Source organism: Rutilus rutilus, assembly GCF_951802725.1.
Source record: "Rutilus rutilus genome assembly, chromosome: 25".
NCBI lineage: Eukaryota > Metazoa > Chordata > Actinopteri > Cypriniformes > Leuciscidae > Rutilus > Rutilus rutilus.
Genome location: NC_140229.1, coordinates 3,489,046 through 3,511,461, shown reverse-complemented (window position 1 = coordinate 3,511,461; position 22,416 = coordinate 3,489,046). Strand labels below are relative to the sequence as shown.

The window sequence follows — 22,416 nt, the reverse complement described above, 5'->3', positions numbered from 1 at the left end:
GGTGCCAATAATTGTGGCCGACGTGTTGTGGAGAAAAACATTTATTTCGTATTGTGATCGACATTTTCTTTAAATAAAAGATCAAAAGCATAAACAACGTAGATATATATTTTTTACAGCCATCTTTGATCATATTTAGCCTATACCAGGGGTGCCAATAATTCTGACCACAACTGTACATGCATATTTCCTTTTCTATATATCTATACTTCCCTTTTCTACACTTTCCATAGTTTAGCAAATATTTTAACATATAGTTTCACTTCTACTTTTGTAACACCAGGGAACATGTTAACATATAAGTCAACATAAGTTTCTTTACAAAAGTAAGACAAAATACGGTACAGCCTCAATAAAGGTTATAATAATATAATAAAGTTTTGAAAATATTCCAAGCATAATCAAATGATTAAAAACATGATGAATACATTTTCTTTGGAAACAAATTATTCTCTCACTAGAATCATAGTATCATTTTAAGATATTTTAAGGATATTTCTATGTAAGATGCACTTATATCACAATTATATAACAATGAAGTTATTGAATAACTTTTTCATTTCGAAATTTGCAATTGTATGTCAATAGTCTATTACCTCCTAAATATAACTTCTGTAGGTTTAAAAGGCTTTAATATATGAATTACATATTTTTCCTTGCAATAATTCCTTCCCATACACAAGACATAGCCTATGAAGATTGGCATATCTTACAAATCATATTATTATGTTGTTTTCAGCATTACGATTTTAGGCTACAATTTATATAAATTAGTGCTGTCAAATCGCTTAATCACATCTAACATAAAAAGTTTGTTTATAAAATATAGGCTATGTGTGTGTTTATGTATACACACACATATATGCATACTGTACATATATGGGTGTGTGCATACACACATATATTATATAAACAAAAACTTTTAATGTTAGATTTGTCAGCAATATACCTAAATGTACATGGGTAATGTGTGTTTTAGATGCTGTAGCTGCAAATTTGAAATGCTCTTCAGTTCACTTATTAGTACTGCAGTGTAAAAAAAAATAAAGCATTTGTCAATTTAGTAAAATGCATGTATAATTATTAGAACTATTATACTCGAACACAGCAGCCCTACAACATGAAGATGCGCGTGCCAGAGTCACTCAGGAGCATTTGGATTGCAAATCTGGCAGCAGAAGTGGCAGGTCATGGCACGTTACACCATTTCAGCAGCAGCCCTGGGCTGTTTAGGCAAATGAGAGTGTGTGGCTGGCAGAGGCAGGGCATTTACCCTCTCTCCCCCCTCTCTTTACTGCTTCTTATTCAAATTTGGGTCAGGGGTGAGGATTTCTCACGTCACACAAGCTTGCAGGCAAGATGGCGCTCGGAAAGCTGTGAGATGTGAAAACAGAATGACTGTTTGAAGAGCTTCTGTCGATGCTTTAAGGTACAGATACTTTATTCTTACATACGCGTTTGTTTTTCTGTCGTGAGGGGAACATGACTGCGATTTAACGGGGGTTTGAGAGGGGTTTCTTATTTTTTAAAGAAACACTGATTCCTCTAACATACTGCTCTTATCGCGTGCCCACTGGGCTTTTAATGCACACACCGCGCGAGCGCAGCCTGGCAGGGGCAGATATGTGTGTTTTATCCAAAAGCCCTATACCTGTTTCAGCATTGCTCATGCTATAACCAAATGCAATCTTTAAGACATGATTTAGGTGTATAGTGCATCTTTATACTTTAGTACAAATGATCCGTCGTTACCTTAATGGCAAAACCCGATCAGTGGCCCTTTATGTGGACAGCATTCCTGTTTCACCCCTCCCTCAGTCACTGTTTTACCCTTTAACATGTATAATGCTCATATGGTTTTATGTGTTTTTGGTTTTTGCAATGCGTTAAACTATCGCTTTTTACATTTATAATACTCTTATATAATATGTGTTCATTGTTAATGCATGCATTTAGATGAAGACTTCGGGTTACTCATGTTTGTTTCTTTAAATTCACAATTGCAAATCGCAATTTATGAGTGGAAAAAAGGGAAACCTGATTTATGGTGGTATCTGTCGAGTCTTGCCTGCTGTGTTTGTGTGCTTGTACATTCGGATCATCATGAATGTGTGTAATAATGATAATGAAGCAACGCTGGTGAAGTGATTGAGTTTGTTTCTTTTGCAATAATGATCCATGTGAGACATAAGCCATACAGGCATGAACATTTGTAACTTTTTACCCAGCATTTCATATGTAAATTTTAAGTGTTGTGACAGGTCACCATTGCCCCTGTCACTGTAGTTTTGCTTTGTTACTGCATGCAATAAGATATTCCAGTGAAGATTTTAGGTTCTTATTTTTTGTTTCTTGTAATGCATGCAGGAAATATATGTTAGGTGCTTTTGTTGTTGCATTTATGAAGTGCATCTGATATTCTAAAGTGCTTGTGTGGTTATTGGCTCTTATTTGTTATTTCAATGATGCATGAATTTTATATTAAATTATTTTACTTCTATATCTTGAGGAGTGCTTGAAGGACCCTTTTAATCTCATCCATTTTAATGGGCTGGGGGAAGGGGCTTGTTTTACAGTGGTCGGTGGGTTTAGATCAGTGCCACACCATTAAAGTAACTCCCTTTCTGGGTGACAGTTTGCTTGAATGAGACACACAAGCATTTTTAACCGATGATATTGTGATTTTTTTGTACAAAACGGGCACATGAAACAGCCTGTTATGCCTCTTGTCCATCATGTTGTGATGAATGTTTTCAAGGTAAGCAAACCTGCAGATGCATGCTTTGCTTTCCTTTGGGAATGAGGCGCTGATGTTTAGGTCCATGGTCCAGTGAGCCTTATCTTCAAATTGTAGAGGTTGCGTCCAGACGCTTCTCTGCGAGCTCAAACTGGCCCTGTCTGTCATAATTGTTTTGTTGTCCTCTACAAAGGTCAGAGAAAACGAGAATAAAAGATGTGTTTAACAGATGTAGTGGCATTCACGTTAACATCTAATCAATACTCTTATGAAAGGCAGCCCTCGGCTTCTGCTTTGAATAATGCAGATGATCAGATCTATTGAGTGGATGGGGCGGGAACGGCGCTTGAAGACAGTTTATTTTGAGCCATTATCATTGAGAAGATCGTTAGTAATTGTGTTGCGGGTTTGCATTTTGATTGAATTATTATTTGTTTGTTTGTGTACTTATTGGTCTTTCAAAGGAGAACAATCTTTTCCTCCAATTCTTCAAGAAATTTACGATGTTTCTGACAGCTTTATCTGCTCATCTAGTCATGCCACCTGTACTAGTCTTGTCGGGTTGGGTAATAATGATGAAGTATGTTTGACTTATTCCTCAAATTCCCCTCATGGTAAATGAGGGGAAAATGGCTGTAAACATTGTTTGTTGGTTGATTGAAATGATTCAACTTGAGTCCATTTCTATTCTTCACCAGAATATAGGTTAGTCTCTACTTAATTGTTTAGTTTTAACCTTTTAGGCCAGTTTAGATGTTCATGCATATGCATATGCATATACATATACATATATGAAGTGTTCCGATGCAAAAGCCTCTAAGTGCCATCTGAAATTTTCTTCTAATGATCATTTTTTATCAAGCTTGTATGTTTAAGTTCAGTAATTTCACTTAAATGGCAATGAAAATGACCTATTAATTGTCATTTAAGTTAAATTACTGAACTTAAATATACAAGCTTTATAAAAATTATCATTCTAGAAGAAAATTTCAGATGGCACTTAGAGGCTTTTGCATCTGAACTCTTCATATATATACATATACATACATATCATGTGTGTATGTCAATGCATGCATCACCCCATGTCTGAAATCTCACCTAACATGCTTGGCATGTTTAATGACTAGATCCTTTTAACCTGGAACCTTTTAACCACTTCTTGGGCAAAACAGCAGACATGATTGTGTAGATGTTGACGAAAATGAATGTGATTTATCTATTGAGGGTTATTCCAGGGTTGCCCAATCTGGTTGAGTGGTTGGTTTCCCCCCCCCCCCCCCCCAGATTCCCTAATTCTTGGTTTCCATCACAGATAAATAGCCTCTCTATGTTATATTGAACATTTCATGTGTTGTAATCTTCGGTAAGTAAAATTGTGAAATGCACAGACGTTATGTGTAGAGTACATTTTTGTAACAGGTTTGTGAGAATGTGGTTGTTTGCTGTCCTCTGACAATTTACGTCGGTTGGTAGTGAGTCCAGTTTCTCAGGTATTCTACAAATTTGTGTAGTGTACCCAGATGCACTTTCGCATGCCAAGAAATGCAAGTTCGTTCTGCAGTTTTCAAACATTATTCAAAATGATCAATGGTGTAATCACAGTGAAAGTGGGTTTTTTTGTAAGAACTGTTTGAATACACATTCTGGTCTTATCATGCATGATTCATTGCAGCACGTTATTCCAAATAAAAATCCTAAATGTATGCTCCACTTCTCAAGCAGTTTTGTTTAACATCCATTATGACATATATGTCTGTTTACAGACCTAAAAATAGTTGACAGGCAGCAGCTAGGAAGGTTTTATGCATGTTTTTGGTTGGAAATCAGCTCAAATAGCGCGTAACATTGAATAAAATGCACACAGGCAGTGGATGAAGGCCTTGAATTCTTCAGATAAGTGATTTTTGTGTTATCTCTTAGTTGAGGTCATTCATCAGATTATTTGGATCAGGTTTGCTTGGCTTCCAGGTTGGCCCGGGTCTCTCGAGGCTGGTGGTTGGTTACAGAAAGCACTTAGATCTTAATTTCTGTAGGCGTCTATAGAAGTGTCTCTTATCAAATTAACCCATCTGATGTTATTAAAACCAAAATTGCTTCAATATTCTTGGAGATCCTAATGTTCTAGAGATTTTTAGTCACCTTGAATCCTCACTGAAACTTTTTTGCCACTTTAAAAATGTACTATGTTTATGGTTGTTTCTTGCTCTTAAAAATTTGCTGTAGGCTAGATATTATATGTGGATGCATCTCATGAATAATGTTTTGTTTCGCCAATGCCCCCTTTCATAAGAGCAAAAGTGCTCTCTGTGTTTTTATGGCATTAAGACAATAAAATCAGGGCCCCAGGGGTCCGTGCCACCGGATAAGCTTGTTTATGAGCGCAGTCCTTGCCAGACTTGTTTACCCGTGTTGTTACTGGCCTCTTTTGCACTTTGACTTTTTTCAGGCAGCAATCTCTCTGATTAGAGTAGTTGTTTCATCTCTGGGACAGGACTGCTGGTCTTTGAGGAGAGGTCGGAATGTCGGCAAAGCAATTGAAAGACCAGCAGCATCTTATCAAGAATTGTGTGCAACTTCTAGATAAATGTGTTTCTCAAAACGTCTTTTGTTTTTTGGGCTGTGGCTTTTGGGTGCTATCAAAGTTTCCTCTAACTGTTGTGGTTTATTGTTATCTAGGCAGTTCTCTAACTGTACCACTGTACTTGAGGCCTATAAATAACCTGAGAGATGGTATTGATATCAGGCAAATAGGGTTTAGTTTTATGTCTGGGCATAGGCCTACTGGTTTTTATGTGATAAGTAACTGGAGATATGAGAGAAGCCATTCAGCGTTCAGACTTTGTTCAGATTGTAAACATGAAATATTATTAAAATATTCAGCCTGTTTTCCCTTTATAATGAAGTATGAAATGGCTGAATATTAAACAATTTGTCCTTTTTTTTTTTTTTTTTATTTTTTTTTATTCATATTTAATTTAGTAATTTAAAGCTGTTGCATTACATTTTTGCCCTTTTAATACTACATTGGTGGGAATTAAATATCATTAGTTTGCTTTAAACAGTCTTGAACTCTGCTGACTGAAATTCTGCTGACTGGTTTCCTGTCTCCATTATTGGTTTTGGCTTGGTTGTACATTGCCATCATGAATTACCTAGAAAATGGTTAATCTGTGTAAGACTGACTTCACAGGAACAACTGATAAATATTCAGCATGTTTTGTAAACACATCCCATCCCCCCAATTTTGTGGGTTTCAGAAGTAGTTATTTTTAGGCTTTCATTTAAATCTGTATCATTATGAATTTTATTGACTCAAATATGCATGGGAAACTTTTACCATAATCCAGTAAAAAAATAATTCAATTGGGTGTTCCTCAGGGGCGGGTACTCCAGCCTGGCAAATTTTTGTTGTCAATTGTTCTTAAAGAAGGCATTGAATAATCACAATGTTGTGAAATGTGAAAATGTGTTTGGGCATTGTGCAAAGATAATTGCCACGCCAGTCTCGGTTGGTCTGAGTGCCAGAAACCTTCTTTGCTGCATTACAAAGATTCTGCTGCAAGCTGAGGCCTGTTTGTCCTGTGGAAAGGGTGCTGGTTTACCTGTTTCCCACCACACCCTTGGTGATATCCCAGCTCAGGTTTCAAGTTGTCTGTCACACAGGCCCGTCGTTGACGTTCACTAGCCTTTTTCACCCAACCCCCATATAACAACAAAGGGAATGACCCTGGAGGCTGGCATTAATGACTGCTGGCAGGGACGTTAAGCCGTAGTGGACGCCCTCAGAAGAAAAGAAATTGTGTTACTGTTCAAGCCTTTTATCCATTCTCTGCTTTTAGCTGAAAGTTGAGAAATTGTACACACTTGAAGAGTAAGATGCCAGCTTATGCATACTATCATACTATATGCTTTCTCCACAAGCATGCTCTGACAGCAGATACCATAGTTGCCATGGTCTGGATTTGTGCTTAAAAGTTTGAATTAAGAGCATAGAATTTCTAGACTTTATTTATGTGGATTGTATTGGTCATAAGAGTTTTGTGGCTTCACTTAATCTATATACTAGTGTTCTGAAACATTGACAATTTACTTTTAGCAGCTATACACACTTAATCTATACAATTATTCTTTGTTTGTAAAGTTAACCAAAAATATTTGTCACTAATGTTGCACTGCACAGGATTTTGTCCCCATGCGACTGACCAGAAAGCTGTGATGTAACTATTGACTGTTTCAAAATAAGGGACGGGTGCTTCAGTATACCACACCCAATTGCATGGGTCAACATGGGTCAGAAAACCAGCAAAGTGTCAGAAACAAACATGTTTTTGCTATAAGTGTTTGCTGTAAAACTGAATGTTTTTTTTCCCCTTGACAATAACTTTTTTTTTTTTTTTTTTTTTTTCTGTTTTAGGTTTCATAGGTGAAGAAAAAGTTGGAGGAAATGGAATTGCCAAATCATGCCAAACAATTGCTGCTGCAGCTAAACCAACAAAGAGCCAAAGGTTATCTGTGTGATGTGATCATAGTAGTAGAAAATGCCCTTTTTCGGGCACACAAGAACATTCTGGCAGCCAGCAGTATCTATTTCAAATCCCTTATCCTTCATGACAACTTGATTAACCTCGATACAGACATGGTCAACCCGTCGGTTTTCCGGCAGGTTCTAGACTTCATTTACACTGGCAAGCTTTTGTCATCTGATCAGTTCAGTGACCAAAATTTCAATGCCCTTCTAACGGCAGCAAGCTACCTCCAACTTCATGACTTAGCTGCTCTCTGCAGGAAGAAGCTCAAGCGTAATGGGAGATCCCTACTTAATAAACCCACCACGCCTACCAATGGAAGAACTTCTAGGAACCAAAGGCTATCCTCTACACCTGTAACTCCAAACCAAATGTCAGGGTTAAAAGACAGTGAGAAGACAAAGAGGCACGAGGAGCTTCTCAAAGATGACTTGTCTGAGGATGAGATGTTTGCGAGAAATGCCCACTGTGCCACCTCTGCGAATTCGCTCAGTCCCTCAACGAGTAAGAACGGAAGCAACGGCAGTTGTGGCATGCAGGAACTTGGCCTAGACCTTTCCAAGAAAAGCCCCTCAGGGAGCACAGCCACTGAAGAAGTCAGTCCGAGCAGCATCCCACAAGAATCACCTCAGTCTGCCTCTGAATCCACAGCCAACAGTGCCTCATTTGATGAGAACACCAACACGCCAAACCTCACCGCTGGAGAGCCCATGGAGCTGGGTGGAGGAGAATGTGAAGAAAGCCAACCACCTCCAGAAGCTGACCTGCATAAAAGCTCCCGGCAGGTTACCCGGCAGAGGCGGCAACCCAAAAGTGAAGGCAAAAAGGTTGAAGATGCGAAACTTAAAACTTTACCCAACGGAGTCGCCAAAAGATTGAAAGTGGCTGGGGAGAGGCTCCCTGGTGGAGGAAATGGCAACTCCAAAGCATCCTACAAGTGTAAAGATGAAGAGGAAGATTTAGAGAATGGACAGGAGCAAAGTGAAGAGAGCGGACAGAGCGAGAGCGAAGGTGGCCGGAATAGCGTCAATTACGTCTACCGCCAGGAAGGCTTTGAGCCTGCACTCGGTGACAACCTTTACGTTTGCATTCCCTGTGGTAAAGGCTTCCCGAGCTCTGAGGAGCTGAACGCCCATGTGGAGACCCACACTGAGGAAGAGTTGTACATCAAAGAGGAGGAGGATGATTCCTATCCAAAGGAAGATGAAGTAGAAGCGGAAGACTTGTCTTCGCAAATAACCCATATCCACAGCACAGAGTCACGTCGCTTTAGCTGCTCGGTCTGCAACAAGAGCTACAAAGATCCAGCCACTCTTCGTCAACATGAAAAGACCCACTGGCTCACCCGTCCCTTCCCCTGCAACATCTGCGGCAAGATGTTCACCCAACGTGGCACCATGACGCGCCACATGCGTAGCCACCTGGGGCTGAAGCCCTTTGCCTGTGAGGAGTGCGGCATGCGCTTTACCCGCCAGTACCGGCTCACGGAGCACATGCGGGTTCACTCAGGTGAGAAGCCGTACGAATGTCAGCTATGTGGGGGCAAATTTACTCAGCAGCGTAACCTCATTAGCCACCTACGAATGCATACCTCCCCGTCATAAGCCAAAGACACCTTGAACAGGAGACCCTCAGCAAAAAGAGTCAATGCACACCTCTTCCTTTTGAAGTACACTGCAAGGAGCCGATAACCCAAAGCAGGATTCTCTTCTGCTGTAAATTACAGGAGGAACCTTTCAAACAATGAGCCCCAACAATGGAAAGAATAAACCAACTGGTATGAGTTTATGGGCTTATGATTTTTTTTCTTTTCTTTTTGAATATTGCTGTGAATGTAAAAATTGGGTACTAATGTTGTTGTATGATTTCTTGGGATATTGTGACCACTCTCAACCACTGCTTTTGCTTTTACGATATATCTGGAGTCCATGTTGATTGTTTTTCTTGGTATCCCAGAAATATTCCTTCTTTCCAGTCTTGGTCCTTGTTAAAATATCACTCTCGAAAGTTCTGGTGGTATAGTCCATGTAAAACTCTCAGCAAGGTTTGGGCTTGAAATGACCAGGTTATTCTATATAGAAAGGTTCAATTCTTTGAAGGGTCTCAAAGATAGTGTTGTCAGACATGCAAGATGGCTTGTCTGTCATCATTTACGTGGTGTTTCATAAAAGCTTTGTGCATCCAACCAAACATATCCCAGTTTACCTACTCTGCACATCACATCCATTGGCTTTATTCAAGGTGTAGCTGGAATACAGGGTCTTTAAGTTTTGGAAATACCATAATGTACCCTGCTCCTACATCTGGATGCAAGCCAAAGGCAAAGTGGTGACGAGAGGCCATGGGTGTCCTTTGTCGTTTACTCGTATTAGCATATAGGGGTTTACTCTCAAAGAAAAGCCAAACTTAAAGGTACTTGTTTTTAGATTTCTTTAGATAACTTATTGATATGCCTCTGTGAATGTTTTAAACTGGAAATTCTTTCCTTTATTTCTTTTGGGATCAGAGAGGGTTGGGTTGGTTTGGGTGATGGGTTGGGCAGGGTTCATTTTAGTGATGTTGAACTTCATAAATTCTGTCGGTACTGTTGTTTTTCACTTTTTTTCTTTTCTTTTTTTTTACTTTTTTTTCCCTTCACTGAACAAGGCGAGTCCGTATGGACTTGTCTCATTGCTACCTCTTAATTAAGAACAATACATTCATTGGAACTATGGAGGTCTCTGAATATAGGATGTATAAAGTTTGCTGAGGCTTTCAAAGTAGTTGTCACCTGCCCATCAACAAAGGTTTTTCTTTTTTTAAAGCATTAATGTAGAGAATAGCTTCTTTGGGCGCATGTATTTAAGGTATTGAGAGTTTTATGTCAGAGAAATCCAAAGATAAATTTAATATTGGGGAGAATGGCTCACCAACAAATGTTTCCTGTAGAATATCCCTACCAAAGGTTTTAGATTGCATTGCAGGAGGTAAGGATGTACTTTTTGTCTTTTAGTTCTTGACGAAGAGCAATGTAGTGGGATGTTAGTTTGTACTTGACATTTTACTAAAAACCAATGAACTTCTGTCTTCTGGTGGATGGTGGGCCGCTGGCTTTCCGTTTTTTTTTTTTTTTTTAAGTTTACAGTTAGTTTCTCAAGAGTGTCTTTTGGTGTCTTACTTTGTCTGCAGAGAGACTTTGAAGGACTAATTTGTTTTAGTTCAGAGCAAAAAAAAAAAAAAAAACACCGTACGAGAGCGTTACGAGTGTTGTAGGTTTTTGTTACATGTCGACCATACTTGGAGAGCTTACTGAGTGAGGAGGAATTGATGCACTGGATTGCTTATTAGTCATCAGCCCCCAAATAAAACCTTGTTCTAAAACGATGCTAAGTTATGTGGCGTCGCGTAAAAACCATTATCATTTATTCATTCGAGGTATAGGTATTATGTAAAGTGTGCATGTTAAACAAAGAATTTATGGTTATTCAAAATGCTGGTAATTGTCGAGTGAATGTTACATGGTCAGTGTTGGGTAAACGCTGATGGATGTATCGTTCAGTGCTGTATTCTTCGCTGCCATCTTCATTTCATAACTCTGTTACAGATTAATTATTTCGCCAATCCCAGTGTATCACATTCCATGAGTAATTCTTAGCCTTCTTAATGTAAAAGTCTTAATGGCATTCCTTTTTTTTTTGGGTTCTTTCTCCAAAGGCTTGTGTTTGTGCTTGCTAACGATGAACTTTGGGGTGCAGCTATAGTCGTGTTAACGGAGCAATGTTTACAGACATCTTTTTCCTGGAATCCTTTTGGTCTTTAATTTTGCCCGCTCAAGCTTATTCAAGTTTAATTTTGAAGTGTCTCCAAATTCAATACATTGGAGACATTTATAATTTCTCTATAAACTTATTCCGTTTGTCTTTGCAGCATTAACACCAAAGCTAACCCCAATAGCCAGTTATATATAACTTTTAACTGAATGCAAGACCGTCACCAAAAAGTCTCATTTTCAAAGTTGTGCATATCTTGGATGTTGACATCTGTTTTGTTACAGTATAAGTGCGCTCTGGTGTTGATACACATCTCAACTCAGGGAGACTTTTTAAATATTTTTGATGTTGCTGATCTCAGTTGTACTGATCAGGATTCCAGGAAAAAGTTCCCCACTGATATCTTACTAATTTACAAGCTCTTCATTTGATAACCATCAACGAACCGATGTCTTGGGTGATGCTGGGCTCTGTTGTCGATCCCAGCGTTCGAGACTATAGCCGAGAGAACTGGGAGAGCGGAAAAAGGATGACAAAAAGTTTCAAACTGTGACAATAATATTTCTACTTTCAAATCTTCAGGGATGGTTCTGCATATTTTGAAATGCAGAGCTTTCGACTACATTTGTAAGACTGTGTCAATTTCTGTATTTTATTGATGAAAAACAAAACACTAGTTTCCTACGAAATAGATTTTACGAGTGTGTTCCCATTTCAAAAACGCCTTCAATTAAACAAAACAAAAACAAAAACAAAGCCAGAGATGTTTTACTTTTAAGTTCCAGAGTGTTTTTGAACAAAAAAGAAAAGAAAAAAAGAAAAAAAAAAGCATTCTAGTAAGCGCAAAATGTATAAACTAATAAGATAAAAAGCTCATACCCAAATTTTCTGACTATTTTCTAAACCAAAGCACATTTTGAATGATTGATTGACATTAAAGATACTTGTGTATAATATCTCATTGTTTACATAAACTCTTTACAGTCATAGACCTCAGGTGAGGGGAGGCCAGTTTGATCCTGCTTCTGTGTAGGTCACCACTTTAAACGAAAGCAAGCCGAATCGTAACCGCGTGTCTTACCCTGTGAACGTAGCCGCATGCTTTTGATTTCGGTGGGATTCTACATTTATTGATTTGCGATTTGGCCCTTTAAGACGTGCCGAGACATCCCTTATGAAAATCATATTGTCGTTGACATGATTATTTTTATAAATCGCTGCTTTTTTTTTTTAATATGTAAATACGCATGAAATAAAACTACATACACATTTACCTCAAAGTAACTTTTTAGGACTTGCTGCATATCTATCTATCTATATATATATATAAATATAAATAAATATATTTTATTTTTTAAGGTTTTTTTTTGTCATCTCTCTTTTTTTGTTTATTTTAGTCTATTGTTTTAAACATGTGTTGTTTGTATTCTGAGCTGCCTGTTTTATTTTAACATTTATTTTTTTGTCCACAAAAGAAGCAACTTAAAAACCGACTGGCCTCTCCTCCGTCTACATTGGTGCAAACACTTACTGACAGTGTTCACTTTTTTTATCAAATGTCTATTGTCAGTGATGAATGTATTTATTTGTTTGATCCTGTTTTCACTTTTTAAAGAGTTCACTTTGGGTGAGACGACGTGTCTTCAGGGTCTTGAGTTTATTCTGTTGTAGTAAGCTGAGAGGTAAATTAAAAAAAAGTAAAAAAAAAACAAAAAAAAAACCATGACAGATCATTTTCAAACCTGTGAAGACGTAGACATGAGGAATGTATTTCTCCATGAAGTGTCCATCATAACGGATGTATCCCACATCATTTTTTTTGTAATTCTTATCTCACTCAAAGCATGCACATGCTCTGGATCATGTGTTTTCTGTCACGGACACTTGAAGGCTGTTTGTCGATTTTGAATGTTCTCTGTCCGTAGGCTACGCCTCTGCCCACTGATACAGGAAGGGACCCTTTAGAATTGTGTCAAAGGCATTCAAGGTTGTGTTTTGTGTACCGAAAGCCGCCATGTTGTTGCACGCCGTGACTCAAGGCTACCGGTCGATTCCGTTTTTTTAATATCATTTGCAAGTGTCCAACAGAGCCAAAGGTTTTTCCTAAGAAATCGCTTCACTTTCTCATTAGCGAACAGAATGCATTACTGTAAGATCTCATATCTTTTTTAAGCTTTATAAAATGCACTTTCTAAGTTCTCACTGAGGTCCTTTACGCAAGATCTAGGCGATTTACATCTTATCAGTTATTTACAAAATCGCAAACTTTTTAGACAATTTTATCTCACACTATTTTGCTGCTAATGTGTAGTTTTGTCCAATTCTACATATCCCAGATAGTATTATGTTTTTTTTTTTTCTTGTTTTTTTCTCAACATAACTGGTAAGTGTTAGGCGTTCGTAGGGACCTCAAGTTACCAAACCAAACCAACCCAAACAAACTAAACCAAAGCCAGATTTACAAGCATGTGCATAGCAGGTGGGCATGTTTCCCATATGTTTTCGCTTAAACGCCATATCACGTTTAAATGTAGAGCGTTAGTCATCCTAGCCTGTCCTCTTCCACCTTCATAAGCATTCCAATAACTTTACATGCTGATTAATATTTATTTTCAGTTTGAATGGAAGCAGGATGTCAGATTAGAGAGGAATTTGGGGGGGAAAAAAAGAGTTTGGCACTCTTGTGAAGGAAGACAAGTTGACGATTATTAGTTGGAATTACTGTTGCGTGTGTGTTTTCGGTCAGCCTTGAACAACGGTCCGCGAACAACACGGCGGTTTCGCCTTCCTCAGAGAGCTTGTATTCAGGTCAGAGCTACATGCAGCTCGAATTCTGTCTCATGTGAATAAAACACGGTGTACAGAGCTCATCTCACGTTCACAGTCTTAATGTACAGCTACCAGAAGTCATTTTAGAATCTTTTCATTAAAATCTTGATCAAAAAATCCCGGTGTCCTTGTGTGTTTGAATTCCTTCCTGTTTGTTTTTGCCTTTCTCACTCGCAGTGGAAGTAAATGCAGTAAACATCACTTTTTGAGCATGTCTGTGCAAAGACATAAACTGATATTTCAATTATCTTGTCTCTCTGCAAAGCCAGAAAACTCTGTAGCTTTAGCATGAACCATGCAATGACTTTTGACGTAAATCCAAACATTGGAATTAACCGAATAAATAGTTAATCTGCCTAGAAAAGTAGTCATTTAAAGGGTTAGTTCACCCAAAAAAATAATTATCCCATCATTTACGACACATGATAGTAGTGTAGCTTATAAATATAAATATTTTTCTAGCAAGATGCATGGCTTCGCTTCAGAAGGCCTTTAGTAACCGATTGGAGATGGATGGAGGGATGGATGGATGGATGAATGATGGATGGATGGATGGATGGAGGAGTGGATGGATGGATGGATGGATGGATGCGCTTTTTTGGGCTTCCAAAACTCAGGATATTATTTAATATAACTCTTGATTGTGTTCGTCTGAAAGAAGAAAGTCATACACACCTAGGATGGCTTCTGGGTGAGTAAATAATGGGATAATATTATTTTTGTGAGAACTAACCCTTTAAATGATGATGTGGACAATTTTATAGATCTAATTTTTTTCAGTGCTTTAACAATCCTCGACTTTTTGTGCCCTCAAAGCGTCTTATTTTAAATTGCTTTAAAGAATCAATCCAAGTAAGTGCTTCTGCAATAATATATGGTACCCAGTATTTTCTGGCCTTAAGATGCCCAATTTACATCCGTTGTAACTTTAATGCATTGCTTTTATATTTATTATTGATTGAACTGTTGATTTAGGAACATTCCAAGTTCATCCACATTTAAGTCAACTCTACTTTCCAGTCATAATCACATTCAAACTGCACTTGAGTTTGCACACCATCCACAGCCGAATGTCCGTGAGCCCAGGGGTCAGCGATGATTAATGACGAGAGCGAGAGGATCTGGACCCCTCCCCCCAGACGGGCTCTTAACCGGCCGTGGCACAAGGGGTCCGTCTGCCATCTGGGAGTCCCTCTCAGAGCTTCACCAATCAGAGTTGGCGGCTCGCTCCTTCACCAGTGCTTTTCTTTCTCTTTTGCTCTGCGTTTTCGTGGCCGTTTAGACCGGCCCTCCTTTTGTTCCCCCCCCCCCCCTCCTCCTCCTCCAGGCTTGCCAGTGTATGTCAAGAGGCCAGCGTTGCACCTCCCTACCCCAAGGGAAAAGAGGGTTGGCATTTTTATGGTCCTTGTGTGGCTGATTCTACAGGGCCATTAAGCCCCGCCTCAAGTGGTGTCACATGCCAAATGACCCTGAATGGGGTCAGTTTCAGGCACAATGAGTTGTATGTTGATGCCGCCTCCCCCCGCTCGCCCCGTCTGCTAAGTATAGATTAACTATAGACACATCTGCGAGGAGGCAAAATCACATGCAGATCTTGCAGGAAGCCCTTAAATGCATGAAAGGCCTTTCAGCGTCCAATGCCCGTGATCGTGGCATCTGCTGCGTGATGCACATTTGCATCCGAAAATGTTGATGTTGGTGAAGGCAAGCTATGGCTGGTGGTTTGAACAAACTCCGGCACTTAATGAGCCATATCTAGACTTGTGCCTGTAAGAAACCAACTAGAGAAAATGTGCATCGCAACAGGCTGATAAGCATTCCTAACACCACATTGCAGCATTAGGCAAGTGCCAAAAGCAATTGAGTTAGTTTTTTCTGTGTCTTTTTATTCTATGTGATATTCTCAAAGACGTTGCATGTCATTTATTTGGATGCAAAGTCCTCAAATGTTTGCCAAACACCTTCGGTTGGGCCTTTTTTCTCTGCGGTTTGCATAAGAAGTGTTGCACCAGGTGTCAGCCTCACCAGTACAGCAGCTGCCCCTCGAACCCTGGATTAATGCAGGAGAGAGAGGGAGGGAGAGGGGGGGGATACATGCGAGCCTGTCCGGCAGAATTGAGTCTATTCTTCTCTTTATTTCTTTCACTCTTTCTTTCACTGGTCTGAATGTAATGGCACAGACTGCCAGGCTGACAGTGCAACGGCCCAAAAGAAACGACCCTACAGGTGGTGGGCACTGCGAGAGTTTAGCATATTGATCCTTTCACATGGAATAGTACAGCAGCCTCTCAGAGAGAGAGAGAGAGAGAGAGAGAAAGACCGTCCCCCTGCTCTCTATTTACACTGTGCCATGGCGCTTTACAAAACAGGCTTTAGGGCAACACATAATGGGCTCTTTTGCCTGAGCTTGAAGGGCCACAAAGGACAGGGAGAAGAAAAAAGGTTTAATTTGTGAAATTCTGATGCCTTTTTTCCCTTTTTCTTTGTTCTTCGTTGCACATGATGATGCTAGACTGGGTAATTCAAAGGTACAGTTGATTTTTGAAAGATGCTGAATTTGCTGCTACCTGTAAGAAAGTTTTTGAATCATATGGCGTATTAATGTGGTTACTCTTTATTTTAAGTTGACGTAGTTACATTGCACTTGCTCAAATAAGATATTAATTAACTACATGCACTTACTATAGAGTTATGGTAAGGGTTATAATTTACTGTTATTACTATAGTAAGTATGTAGTAATGTGTAACTACGTCACCTTAAAATAAATGTTACCATTAATGTGAGGTTTGCAGATTTGATTAACTAACTGGATTCACAAACCAATTTAATGAACATACCGTGTATGTAAGCAGACTATGAAAATTGAAAATAAGCACATTTCACAATTATCAGGTTTTTTATAATAAGTCTTGGAAACTATGTAAATCAATTACAATATTTGCAATATCAGAAAAGCAAAAAGTATAGCAGTATGTAATATTTCCCACAATTCCCAGTCATACTACTGTTTAAAAGTTTTAAGTCAGTAATGTTAAAAAGAAGAAAAGAAAAGGAATTCATACTTTTATTCAGTGAAGTGACAGTTATAATGTCACAAGAGATTTCTGATTCAAATACATGATGTTCATTGAATCCAGAATAATATGTATGACGGTTTCCACACAAATATGAAGCAGCACAACTGCAAACATTGATAATAATCAGAAATGTTGCTTGAGCATAAAATCATCATATTAGAATGATTTCTGAAGGATCATGTGACACTGAAGACTGGAGTAATGATGCTGAAAATGCATCTTTCATCACAGGGATATATTACATTTGACTATATATTACAATAGGAAAAGTTATGATTTTTAATAATATTTTACATTATTTTTGATCAAATAAATGCAGACTTTAAAAAAATCTAACCAACCCCAAACTTTTTGTTTGTTTGTTTATTCTTCCTCATAATGAACCATGGACAGAACCATTAAGGAATCAGAATCATTATTATATTCCTCCTGATTACAGTGTGTTTATGTGCGGTGGACTCAAACCCTTGCTGTTTCACATGCAGCGAATGAACCTGCTCCAGTGAAGCCTGGCCTCTAGGAACAACGTTTTTAATCAGGAACTGTCAAGCCCGTTTGATTAACATTAATGTGTCACATGGGCCGAGAGCGCGCCCCCGCTGCATGTATGCAGATTCACTGAGGGTCCGACAGCACGCGCATGAGCGCGCTCTCGGCCCATTCATCACTGTCATGTTGCGTTAGTGTGTGTGTGTGTGTGTGTGTGTGTGTGTGTGTGTCGGAGAGAGCAGAAGGTCTGTGATCAAGATCACGCTTACGGCCTCGTCTACGTGCTTAAAAGCATACGACGAGGTCTGTAGCAGCAGCTTACTAATAATACTACAGTAATACTGGGATCTTTACTCACCATTAAGGTTACCTGTCCTGGGTATTAGTATTTTGCTCAAGCAGCAGGAAGATATGTCTTGTGTCTTGGCCGTTGAGATTGCATTTCACTGGATATTTTACTAAATGTTGCGATTATGAACTTGGACATGTTTGGATTTTTAGGTGACCAGAGACATGCACAAGCTGTCACGATGTACTTGAACTTTAAGAGTGGACCATTAAAGACAGAGTAGGCGATTTCAGAGAGACTAGCAAGAGCGAGCTAGCTTTGAAAGCATGAGATCCCACCCTTCCTTCAGTGCGTTTTCAAAGCCACGCCTCCTTCAAAACACACGAAGAGTCCGCAAAGCATCACAAGAGGCATTATTAAACTATCTCATGTCTCACAGCACATAACATTACAATAATAATGAACATAAACAACTTATAGAGCTGGGATTTGTACCACCTGACTGCAGTAAAGAGTTTCAACCATAACAAAGTGTTTATAAAACAAATAGCCTGTTCTACCTTTTAAAATGTGGGCGTTTCATACCTGAGCGGAGTCATGTGATTGGAGGAGAGGATTTGAAAAATTGGGTTGATGTCAGCAGTGTTATTTTTTTTATACAGTATGTGCAGAATTATTAGGCAAGTAGATTTTCTGATCATATATTTTTTTTTCAGGCACATTTGACCAATTCCAAACCACATTAAAGGGACTATAACCACAGACTAAAGGGTTCCTGATGGTTTCACACTTAATTCTTCACCTTAATTATTTTGCAGTTAAAATGTGTCTTTTCTTCTCCACCTGTTTTCGTCTGACCCTGCAATGAGCATTTCACTGTCTAATGGTCATAACTTAACTGCAATTTCTAGTATATTGCATTCTTCTCATGGGCATTTCAAATTTTTTTACTTTTAAGTCTGAGTTAAATCTCTTTTTTGGGGTCATTTTATCTTTAAAAGTAAATGTGCCTATAATTATGCACACCTGAATATAAGGCGATTTTCATTTTCGGCCTTCATGAACAATTATATATCACTTATAAATGATTAAGTACCAAATTAATTGTAGTTATTAAGATTAATGTGGTTTGGAATTGGTAAAATGTACCTGATCAGAAAAACAACTTGCCTAATATTTCTGCACGCACTGTATATATATTTTCTGTTTTCAATTTAAAAAAAAAATATGTCTATATAGTTTTTAAGTTTTAGTTTATGTAGTTTTAGTTAATTTACTTCAACTTAAACTAAATGAAAATGAGAAATTTTTCCTGGTCAACTAACTGAGATAAAATAAGTTTACATTTTTTTAAATTTAATTTCAGCTAATGTTTATTTTATTTCAAATAATCTATTCTATTTTAACCCTTAAACAGGCAAGAGTAGAAAATAAGCAACAAATAATTTCATGTCATTTTTTATATCATCTGGACTTAAGTAAATCATATCCAAAAGAATTTTTGAAAAATGTTATGTATTTTGGATTTTATGAGTTGTGACTCCCAGATCACATTGCCTGTTTAGGATATAAAAAAAGGACCAAATCTATAACTGTAACTGCCATTGCATGTTTAAAATAATTATATCCTATACTTCGACTCATAACTCATACCATAAAAATGGTAACAAAAAATTGGTAAAATGGTAAAAAAAAATGGATTTCGGTCAGGCTGACTAATTGATCACAGATAACTTGAAGCAAATCATGTGACCAGCATACTCAAGACAGACCAGGCTGTGATAAAAGGATTTGATGAAAAAATCATTCTTACGCCCCAAAAAAGACAACAAAAACTATGTTACACAGTGTAATGGAGAGTTCACAAAGAAACTTTAGTTGAAAGATGAAGCAGCAACTGTTTTGAAGCTGCATCATAAATGATTTCATAATCCTGTGTCTGTGAATTATGGTTTTATATGGATCATGTTCTCAATAGCAAGTGGGTGTTGATACCGTTTCCTAAGCAATGACATTAGCCAATCATAACAGTGTCTGTTACTGACAAGCCTTAAAGGAGCCGCGCCTTAAAAACGGATCATTTCAGAGGCAGAGGTTGAAAATAATAATTTTCCCATATATATATATTTTTTTTCATTTGGTGCAAAAAACTTTATTAACATTATAAGTGAACCAAAAGGAACATAAAAAAAAAGAAAAACCTCTTTAAAGCGGCGGATGACAAGGTGTGAATGGTATGGTTCTTGGTGTGACCAGGCCTTTAGTTTAAACAAGTATTCTTGGCACGTTGTCATGACGAGCAGCGACACATTAAAGCCCATAATCTCTAAGCTCATTAAAAATGAGAGTATCAGTAGAGGAGCCCTAATGCAAGCAGTGCGCTCCTGCCCAGGGCAATCCCATCAGGACATCCCTCATCTAGTTCACACACAGCGTTCTGCTCACTTCACTGTGATGTTCAGTGAGCACAGGTGCAGGTGATGTGCTTGATTCTGCTCACGAGTTGCAGAATCCTCTGTGGTCTCTGCGCCAAACCTGCAATGAAGCACACTGAGTGTTTTCTTCCTGCACCAGACCCCCCCCCCGCCCCCCACCACAGCGCCTCCAGCCGCGTCCCGGACTATGGCAAGCCGTTTTAACTTTTATTAATTTCCAGGATATGAATTCTTGATATCAAAAATTACATTTTCACTAGTTCAAATGATAGTTATTGATATCAGGAATTAGATTTATACTAGTAACAATGGCAATTTTTGATATCAGAAATTACATTTCCACTAGTAAAAACTATAATTCTTGATATCTGTAATTGTATTTTCGCTAGTGAAAGGCTGCCATTCAAAATCAATTGTTGATATCAAGAATTATTTTCTTACTAGTTGAAATTCTGAATACACATATCAGCTTTGTAATTCTTACTAGTAGAAATATAATTTTTTATATCAATATTTGCATTGTTACTAGTAAAAATGCTAATTCCTGATATCAAGAATTACGTGGTTACTAGTAAAAATGTCTATTCTAGATATCAACAATGGAATTGCTACTAGTAAAAATGTAAATTTTTGATATCTGAAAATGTATTTCTGATATCAATATAATTTCAGATGTCTAAAATCACATTCATGATATCAGAAATTAACATTGTCACTAGTGAAAATTTAATTCTTGATATCAAAAATAAAGGTTTTTACTATTAAGAATTGTATTTCTGATCTGTGAAATTGGAATTTTAACTTGTAAGAAATTAATTCTTAAATAAATTCCTGATATCAATAAGTATCATTTGAACTAGTGAAAATTGAATTGTTGATATCAAGAATTCATATCCTGGAAATGAATAAAAGTTAACACGGCTTGCCATACCCGGACAGAAGGGAGGGCTTCAGTCGCGCTCGCTGAAAATTGCCCTGTCGAGAATAAATGGGCATGTTTCAGGAGACGGGAGAAATCAGTGGCAACACCTTTTTATTGCGGCCCGCTCCCACCTCCCCCCACCCCTGAGTGCTGAGGGATCCGTTGCCGTGGCAACCCAGTATTTCCACTAATGTATGGATGTGGAAGTGGAATTCCTGGAGACAGTTGAGGCTTCTTGAGCTACAGTTCTCTTACAAAGCAGATCCAGCTCTCTCTCTCTCTCTCTCTCTCTGTGTGAACTTACAGAAAACTACAGTAGTATGAACTGCTTTTGGCCTCTATAAAGTCAAAGAATTGAAATCAAGAAATATAAATAGTAAAAATACAGAACAACTGTATTACTATCTGATAGATTAGATTAGAAAAACTTTATTAATCCCTGTAAGGTGATTATCTATCTATATTCTTTGTGTTTGTCTTAGGCTACTTCACTTGTGCCTATAACCGTGCTGTACTGAATAAAGGTGTTGGCTTTCTGCACAGTTACCTGGATTGGTGGGTCTTTGTACAACATATAGATTATATATGTTTCTCTTTAATGTCAATTTTAAATGTTGGACCCCCGAACCCCTAGACTATATCGGGGGTCGTAACATACGCAGACACCCTACATACTGTATATATATGAATAAAAAGTTTAAAAAATATTTTTTTTTAGTTAGAAATTTTAAGAAATCTTTTGTAACAATATAAATCATTACTATCAGTTTTTTTTTTTAATTTAACACATCCTTGCTGAATAAAAGTATTACATTTTTTCCCCCCAAAAAAACAAAAAAAAACTGACCACAAACTTTTGACCGGTAGTGTATATTGTTACATAAGATTTCTATTTTAGATAAACGCTGTTCTTTTTTAACTTTTTTTTTTATTTTTTATCAAAGAATCCTGAAAAAAGTATCACAGGTTATAAAAAAAACATGAAGCAGCACAACTGTTTTCAACATTGATAATAATCATAAATGTTTCTTGAGCATCACATCATCATATTAGAGTGATTTCTGAAGGATCATGTGACACTGAAGACTGGAGTAATGATGCTGAGAATTCAGATTTGATCACAGGAATAAATTACATTATTTTAAATTGTAATAATATTTCACAATATTACTGTTTTACTGTACTTTTGATCAAATAAATGCAGGCTTGATGAACATAAGAGACTTCTTTCAAAAAACATAAAAATAGTAAATGTGTTTCCAAACTTTTGACCAGTACTGTACATATACTGTATGTATACATGTACACACACACACACACACACATACATACACATACATACAGTACTATGCATAAGTTAAT

General features: G+C 37.8%; 1 protein-coding gene across 1 annotated transcript; it reads left to right on the top strand.

The window, feature by feature from the left end:
• Positions 1 to 1,147: 1,147 nt before the first annotated feature.
• hic2 (hypermethylated in cancer 2) lies at positions 1,148 to 11,804 on the top strand. Its single transcript, XM_084400039.1, has 2 exons — positions 1,148 to 1,429; positions 7,152 to 11,804. The coding sequence occupies exon 2, from the start codon at positions 7,182 to 7,184 to the stop codon at positions 8,865 to 8,867; it is 1,686 nt and encodes a 561-aa protein (XP_084256165.1). The 5' UTR covers positions 1,148 to 1,429; positions 7,152 to 7,181; the 3' UTR covers positions 8,868 to 11,804.
• Positions 11,805 to 22,416: the final 10,612 nt, after the last annotated feature.

Coding starts and splice junctions, on each gene's coding strand:
- hic2 (XM_084400039.1), top strand. CDS start 7,182: ATGGAATTGCCAAATCATGCCAAACAATTGCTGCTGCAGCTAAACCAA.